The following is an 8,660-nucleotide window of genomic DNA, read 5'->3' on the forward strand; positions in this document are numbered from 1 at the left end:
TAGACAGACGGACGGACGGATGGATGGATGGACACACACATAAAAAAGTCTGGTGCTATGAGAACACATGGGAATGGTATTTCCTTACTTTTTCAAATATACCTCAATTTAAAATGATCTAATATAACGATATCATTCAGCAGGCAAATGTTGGAGTATGCCAAAACAATTTAATTCCTCACAAATATATGTTACTTTACATATAATTTATGTGTTAATTCTATTTACTGAAACTTGCTAAAAAACATTTTGCTTTAAAGTAGTTTCTTCTTGTAGACACAATTGCCATTAATCATACTGATTCCATTTCTCACAACCAATATTTTTACATTAGCCTTCTTTTGAACTCTAGATAATGCAACATACAGATGACCATGTGAGGAGAATTGTGTCGGAAGATATGTTCCAATTTCTTCAAAAGTCTGTCTCTGTGCTTTGTTGCATGTCGAGGCAAAAACTGGCTTGACAGGAAATAGTTTGCGTGTAAATGTGAATGGAAATTCCATTTCTTGAGATACATGTGGTATTCTTGGGATTAGCAGAATTAATCCTGCATAAGGACCAGAAGTAACCTCAGCCTCAATAACATGATCATGTAAACTGACAATGATGTAGCGTGTGCCTCTAATGTCCATTAGTAGAATCTGAATTTCTCAGAAGCATTATGCACCGTTTTTTCTTCAGTTTGAGAATGTGGTGGAAACCCTGATGTTGTAAGTTTGTTGATGAACTCGATTGGGTACAGAGTTTCATTATCGACTGCATCTGAACTTCTGTATATTTTTAGCTCACCAGGGATTCTGATCAACAGAAAATCATTCACAAATTGTGCTGCTTCATTTGTTGGAGTAACGATGGTTCTATTTGCAAGCTACATAGGGTTTATTTTTGAGGTTATTATTTTTGAGGTCAGCATATATACAAAATCACATAGATCTGAAAGAGTACCACTTTCAAGGCAAGGGTCATTGGGTAGTTTGATTCTGAATTCACCTAGGCTTTGTTCAACAGAAATGTTACCATTTCTTACATCAAGAAGGTAATTAGCAAACGCTCTTTCATCAGAATGACCTTCTGTAAAGAGTCTTAGATCAATTGTCAACTCCACTACTTCCACATGATCGCAAAGAAAAGATCTCTTTAGTGTTGCATCAACAATTTGTGATCTGACACATTGTTTTGAAGTAGAATATTCTTCTCTCGAGATACCCTAACCAGTTGGTCATATGTAGCGGAAACAGAATCATGTCCACATCTCCGTGCATATTCAGACATCTGTTTCAGTCGCTTTGCTCTGGTTTCATCTGATTCAGTTGCCTGTCTTTCTCTCTGCCGTTGTGCCTTTGCTGCTAAATTTTCTTTTTCAGTCGCATACTTTTTGGGACGCCCCATGTTGAATTGCAAAATTCAAATGTGATATTTGTGTAATAACTAAATCAAACCTGGAGTGTGTGTGCGTGTGTGTGTATTTATATTAGAGAGACAGTGTGAGTGTGTTTGTGTGTGAGAGAGAACATTGAAAACTTAAATGAAAATAAACATGAAATGAAAAAAATCGTATAAGTGAAAGCTTGTTAAAAATTATCTTGTTTAGCGTGCTAGAAATAGCAGCGATCACATAGTTATTATTGTAAGGCGTTCCAAGTAGCAATACCAACAAAATCACTTCTTCAATTAAAAAAAAAACAAAAAAAAAATTATATGGGTGTATTAAAGAACTTTCATTTTATCAAAAATATTCATTTAACAAACTCCGGAAAACTGATATTATTATTATTATTATTATTATTATTATTATTATTATTATTATTATTATTATTATTATTATTATTATTATTATTATTATTATTATTATTATTATTATTATTATTATTATTATTATTATTATTATTATTATTATTATTATTATTATTATTATTATTATTATTATTATTATTATTATTATTATTATTATTATTATTATTATTATTATTATTATTATTATTATTATTATTATTATTATTATTATTATTATTATTATTATTATTATTATTATTTTATGTTTGACTTTTTTTTGCATTTGTACAAGTTGGATCCAAGTTTCACCCAGAGACCTCAAGAGACAACAAGTTAGAAGTTCATGTAGGTGTTATGCCTAGGGTACCATATATTTGGATTTGTACAGTTTTGTTCTAGTGAATGTTTAAGAAACCATAAGAAAATTATGTGTTTGTTTTAAAATTTGAGATCACATAGACAGTATTTTACGTAGGATATGGGCAGTTCCCATGAGCACTATCTTTTGAACTTCAGCCATTTTGGGGTTTCCTGGAATCTGAGCTAGGTAGTAATCAGCCCGTTTCGTTGTCATTCCCAGGGCACCTATGACAATAGGTATTGTTTTCGTCTTCATATTCCACATTTTGCTAATTTCTATTTCAAGATCTTTATATTTGCTCAGTTTTTGGTAGGTCTTGACAGATACGTTTATATCGATTGGGACAGTCATATCAATGAGGAGGCATGATTTTTGTCTGAAGTCTTTCAGTATGATGTCTGGCCTATTTGCGTCTATCTTTCTGTCAGTTTGAATGGTGAAGTTCCAGAGGAGTGCGATGTGATCATTTTCAAGTACTGGGGGTGGTTTGTGTTCCCACCAGTTTTTATCATGGGGCAAGTCCAGGTTTTTGCATATTACCCAGTGAATATATTGTGCAGCTCTATCATGCCTGTTGAGATACTCTGTAGGCGCAAGCAGACTGCACATGGAGACAACATGATCGATGGTCTCATTTTGTTGTTGGCATATACGACATAATGGGGAGCTGCCATTCTTTAATATGTTGGCCTGGTAGTTCTTTGTAGGTAGGCATTGATCTTGGGCTGCTATGATAAACCCCTCTGTTTCTGATTTCAAGCCAGAGGCCATTAGCCATTGGTGGGTAAGGGCTTTGTCAATATCTGCATTATTCGCTCTCTTTGGGTATTTGCCATTGAGAGGTTTTCCATGCCATTTTTCAGTCATAATATCTAAGGCAGCAATTTTTGCACGGGTTTTCAAGCGCTTAGCTTTTTCTGCAGGTGTTTCTAGTTCGTCTAATTCTTGAATCTGTTGCAATTGGAATTCACTTAGATATTCCTTTGCCTGTTTTGTTACTGAGTAAGATGCTTTCTTGCTTTCATGTTTTGAGACAAGTTTTAGCGTCCAGTCCTCAGAGTTTTTCAGATAGGTGTCTAGGCCAACTGTGGCTACCTTCATTGTTAATGCCAGCTGTAGAAGTCCTCGGCCTCCCTCTTTTCTTGGCAGATAAAGACGTTCTATATCTGCCTTAGGGTGGTGCATTCTATGCATTGTCAACAGTTTTTGTATTTTTCTGTCAACATTACATATTTCAGTAATTGACCAGTTACCGATATTGAAACTGTAAGTTACGACTGGTATGGCTAGAGCATTGATCGCTTCAATTCTGTTTCTCGCGTTCAGCTCTGTCTTCAGTATTGCTCTCACTCTGCGATAACATTCTCTTCTGATCCTTTCCCTCATCACTGAATGCTTGATATTGTCCCCTTCAATTACCCCTAGGTATTTGTAGCTCTCCGCTGGTTCTAACTCTTTTATGACATTTTGCTGGTCAAGGTTCAGATTAGATGTTTTTGTCATTTTTCCTTTGATAAAGGTAGCTTTTGCACATTTATCAAGGCCAAATTGCATCCTGATGTCATCACTGAATCGTTTAACAATCGTTAGTAGGCCTTTGAGTTGTTGGTCATTTTTTGCAAAGAGCTTTAAATCATCCATGTAAATGAGATGATTTATATTTTTATCAAATATTTTATAACCATACCGTGCATCATTGAGCAATTTTGAGAGCGGTATTAGGGTTAGACAGAAGAGGAGTGGTGATAGTGTGTCACCCTGGAAAATGCCACATGAAATTCTTACATCTCCAGCATTTAGAGATTCATTGTCATTGTTCAACGTCAGTGTGGTTCTCCATGATCTCATACTTACAGATAAAAAGTTTCGCAGAGTAGGAGCTATTTTATACATTTCCAGACATTTCCTAATCCAGCTATGTGGTAGGCTATCAAAGGCCTTTTTATAGTCTATCCAGGCTATTGACAAGTTTTTGTGTCGCTTGTGACAATCTTCTAAGATCATCTTATTGATGAGTAGCTGATCTTTACAACCATAAGATCCACGTTTACATCCCTTTTGCTCATTAGGAAATATGCTACTTTCTATTCAAAAACTATAGGTGTACTCGGTTAGGACAGATGTTAGCGTCTTATACATTGTTGTTAAGCAGGTTATGGGTCGATAATTTTTTGGTGCGTTTGTTTCCTCATTTTTTGGAAGCAGGAATGTTAAACCATTAACTAGCCAAGAGGGCATCAAACTAGGATTTTGCAAAACATCGTTGTAAAGTTTTGTTAGCAGTTCATGGCTCTCTGGGAAGGCATTCAACCAGAAGTTAGGAATTTTATCCTTTCCTGGAGACTTCCATTTGCTTGACCTCCTGAGAGCAGATCTTATATCTTCTACCTTGACCCCCTCCCACTTTTGCTCCTCTAAGGAGTCTATTTCTGTAGATATTCTATCAATCCAAGGGGCCTTTTCATTGTGTGTTTTATCTTCTGCCCAGATTTTATTCCAAAATTCTTGCACTTCTTCTTTTGATGGGACAGACTTTATTGTTACTGGTGTTTTCTCTATCTTCCTGTAGAAATTTTTGGGGTTATTTTTTAACATGTTATTATCTCTGAAGAATCTAACACGCTTTTCATACCTTGCTATACGGGCAGCTTTAGCACATACCTTTTGCTTGATGGTTTCTATGGTGGTATCAATGTCAACTATGGTTTTCACATTATATTTTTTCTTTAGTTTTTTGGGTCTTTGTAGGTTTGATACTCTTATCAAATTTAAGGTTTTTCAAACATTCTATGTCAGATCTAAGTAGCTTAATTTGGTGTTGAATGCGCTCTTGCCAAGAAGGCTTTTTGTGGGAGTGTTGTCGTTTTCTAATCTTTTCACCACATAGAACCGTTGAGATTTTTGCGGATGCATAGTACAGGTGGTTGAGATCTGTAATATCAACATCATTAGCTGAAATTATATCCTTAAGTGCAAGGCGGATTTTACCAATTATTTTCAGGTTTTGGTTAGAATTGCGAATTTTATTATTATTATTATTATTATTATTATTATTATTATTATTATTATTATTATTATTATTATTATTATTATTATTATTATTATTATTATTATTATTATTATTATTATTATTATTATTATTATTATTATTATTATTATTATTAGTCAAGACGAAGAGTGCGATTCGATTGTATAGATGTTTTATTCTTTGAATAATATTTCAAAGAATAAAACATCTATTGAACTTGAGAAAGACAGACGTTCTGTCGAAATACTGTTCAATGAATAAAACATTTATACAATCGAATCGCACTCTTCGTCTTGACTATTTACCTTCGTGAAGAGTTACGTCAATCCTTTTTTTTTTAATATTATTATTATTATTATTATTATTATTATTATTATTATTATTATTATTATTATTATTATTATTATTATTATTATTATTATTATTATCAAAATACACCTTATCTGGTGGAACCTCAAGATATTTTTGCAGAACTCTGTTGTTCCCCGAAACTTAGTTGTGAAAATCACTATTCAATGTCTTACAAGAATTAAAAAAAAAAAAAGAAAACACCCACCGGATGATGACGATGATGATGATGATGATCATCATCATCATCATCATCATCAATATGAATAGCAGCAACAACAACATCGCTTAATAATTTCAGTAAGAATTTTTACGTACATGAATATAACCTTAACATTTTCCCTTCTGCCATCCATCTACTGAAGTTCAAGTTTGACTCTTAGCCAGATCGAACTCACAGAACACACCGTTGTCCAACAAACAAACAAACAAACAAACTACTAATAAATAAATAGGAGCATGGGCTTTCAGTAATAATTTTCCTCTACCTTCTCAGATCAAATTCAACCAGGGGTGGTCTTTCGTTTGAGCTTTTGGGGGTTGATACAGTATGTCAAGCATTGTAGGGGTTAGGAGGCGTGCGCGCGCGTGTGTGAGTGAATTTATCGTCTTTGTCCCTCCTTCCGACAAATGCATATCAAACATTAGAAATGATGATGATGAGGATGATGGCGATGAGGATGATGGCGATGAGGATGATGGCGATGAGGATGATGGCGATGACGGTGGTAGTGGTAGCGGTGGTGATGAAGATGTTGGAACGGATGGAGCTGATGGTAGTGGTGCGGTAGTGTTGGTGCTGGTGGTGTAGTGATTATGATGACGATCATGTTCATGGTGTTCATGTGCGTTTGCGTGTGCGTTTATGTGTGTGTGTGTGTGAGTGTGTGTGTGTGTGAATTTAATCGGTCTTGTCTCTCTTTCCTACAAATGTATGTCAAACGTTAAAAATTATCATCATGGTAATGATGATGATAATGACGATAATGATAATGATGATGATGACGATGATGATGATGATGATGATGATGAGGTGGAGGGTTATATTGAAAGCGATAATAATGACTATCATCATCATCGTTGTCGTCATTATCACCACCACCACCACCACCACCACCACCACCACCATCATCATCATCATCATCATCCTCGACCTTATCGTCATCGTCGTCATGATAATGATGTTGGTGAAGTATGGCATACAGGTGACAGGCTTGAAGACCGGTGGGAGGTGAAGATATACAGAAGGGTCGACGGTGGAGGTGATAGTGGGGTTGGGAGCAAGATGGATGTAATCAGGGTGCTGAGTTGATGGGGTTTGATGTAAGGATGGAACCTCACCTCACCTCTGTCTTCCTCTCCATTTCTCTCTCTCTCTCTCTCTCTCTCTCACACACACACACACACACACACACACACACACTCAATAAGTAACTGGATAAAGAAATAAAAAAGAAAACCTAAACACGAAGATAGGAAAGCAGGTTAGTGTAGTGTTGAGGTGTGAGTTCGGGTGGCGTGTGGGTGAGAGCACTGTGGTGTCGTGCTGTACAGATATAGATACAGGGATGATAACAAAACAAAACTTAAAAACAAAAGTATAAATGGTAAAAATATGACTAGAGATGACGGGTGGGGGGGGGTTTGATGCTGAGGAAACATATACAAAAAAATGGAACATTTCCCAGGAAAGGTGAAAAGAAAAAGATAAAGATAACATGTTCACGCACACACATATGCGTGTATGTATGTTTATATGGGTATCTCTGTGGGTGTACACATACATAATATGTATATTATATACATATTATGTATATATATATATATATATATATATATATAATATACATACCTCCCTTTGTATGTATATATATACCACACACATATATACATACATATATGTGTGTGTATATGTATGTATGTATGTATGTATGCAAGAGAGAGAGAGAGAGAGAGAGAGACAGAAGGAGATAATGGGGGCAGCGGATTCTGTGTGTGGGTGTGAGACAACCAATCCGGAGGGACCACAGAGGGACTGTATGTATTACGTGCCTAACGGTTAACAACCGCAGCAGCAACAACAATAACAAGATCAACAAAGACAATATAGCAACGTTAACCATCACCACCACCACCACCACCACCAATAACAACAACACCACCCGTCTCTCCCTCTACCTCCACAACCGCCAGAAGTATTAATAACAGCAGCAGGAGCGGCGGCCACACTACTACTAATATTAATAGAATACTGATAGCAATAACAACAACAACAACTACAACATAAGGAAGAGCAGCAGCAGCAGCAGCAGTAACGAGCGTGTTGTGTTGATTTATCAGCAGCAGTTATCTAAGAAGCAAGAATGAATGAGAAATTCGACAGACAAGCGTCAACACGAAACGAGAAATGAAGGATTCGAAAGTCGGCGTGGAAACCTCGGGTGGCAGTCTGACCACACCTTCTGGTCCGAATCACGATGCCACGGGTCCCAACTTAGATAATCCTGGTGGTGCGTCGTCCACCGCTGCAACGAATTCGGTGCAAACAAGCAGCAGCGGTACAACACCACCAGCAACATCAACACCGAATTCTACAGCGGCAACAGCCACGGCTACCCTTAGCGGTAGCAATAACAACACTGCACCCAACAGCAACAACTGGAAAACTGTAAACAGCGGTTTGACTGCAGGTAACAGCAACAAAACCTCGTCCCATAGCCCCAGCGCCAATGCATCTGCTTCTCCCAGACCACCACCCCCGTCTCGGCCACCACCGTCCACTCCACCAGCGACGGCCACGGACGGCCCGATGAAAGCGGACAAAAAGTCCAGCGAATCACCGTTCAGGAAATCGTTGACGGATCGATTCAACTTTCTCACTCGTTCGAAAGAGTCGACTGCTCCCCCGAATGCAAACAGCAGCTCCGTCTCCGGAGCCAAAGGACCGACTGAAAATCCAGCGAAAACGAACGCTAAAGAAGAAAGTAAGCGATCATCCGTTACTGTGACACCTCTCAGTGCACAGTCAGAAGAAGGGATGAACAAAGAGAAGGAAGGCAAAGAAAAAGAATCAGAGACAAAGATCGAGAAAGAGGTGGGGGAGAAAGAGAGGGAGAGATCAAAGTCGCGAGAAGAGGAGAACAGAAA

The 8,660-nt window shown here is 37.2% G+C and overlaps 3 protein-coding genes across 3 annotated transcripts in view; 1 reads left to right on the forward strand and 2 right to left on the reverse strand.

Annotated features, from left to right (window-relative positions):
- Positions 1-254: 254 nt before the first annotated feature.
- LOC149132199 (uncharacterized) lies at positions 255-635 on the reverse strand. The gene has a single exon (XM_089365326.1). It carries the CDS (start codon positions 633-635, stop codon positions 255-257), a length of 381 nt encoding a protein of 126 aa, XP_089221452.1.
- A 1,592-nt stretch (positions 636-2,227) lies between these two features.
- On the reverse strand, positions 2,228-2,908 carry LOC149132200 (uncharacterized). Its single transcript, XM_089365327.1, has one exon. It carries the CDS (start codon positions 2,906-2,908, stop codon positions 2,228-2,230), a length of 681 nt encoding a protein of 226 aa, XP_089221453.1.
- A 4,639-nt stretch (positions 2,909-7,547) lies between these two features.
- Positions 7,548-8,660, forward strand: part of LOC106879488 (proton channel OtopLc) — a 149,418-nt gene continuing 148,305 nt past the window's right edge. Inside the window, exon 1 of the mRNA XM_089365022.1 lies at positions 7,548-8,660. This exon is cut by the window's right edge and continues 467 nt beyond it. Coding sequence (XP_089221148.1) covers positions 7,921-8,660 — 740 coding nt within the window. The 5' untranslated portion in view covers positions 7,548-7,920.

The sequence above is a fragment of the Octopus bimaculoides genome, chromosome Z, assembly GCF_046866305.1.
Source record: "Octopus bimaculoides isolate indiv1 chromosome Z, ASM4686630v1, whole genome shotgun sequence".
In the NCBI taxonomy this organism is placed as follows: domain Eukaryota; kingdom Metazoa; phylum Mollusca; class Cephalopoda; order Octopoda; family Octopodidae; genus Octopus; species Octopus bimaculoides.

Excerpts from the sequence above, each read along its gene's own strand:
- LOC149132199 (XM_089365326.1), bottom strand. The coding sequence starts at position 635 with ATGGACATTAGAGGCACACGCTACATCATTGTCAGTTTACATGATCAT.
- LOC149132200 (XM_089365327.1), bottom strand. The coding sequence starts at position 2,908 with ATGGCCTCTGGCTTGAAATCAGAAACAGAGGGGTTTATCATAGCAGCC.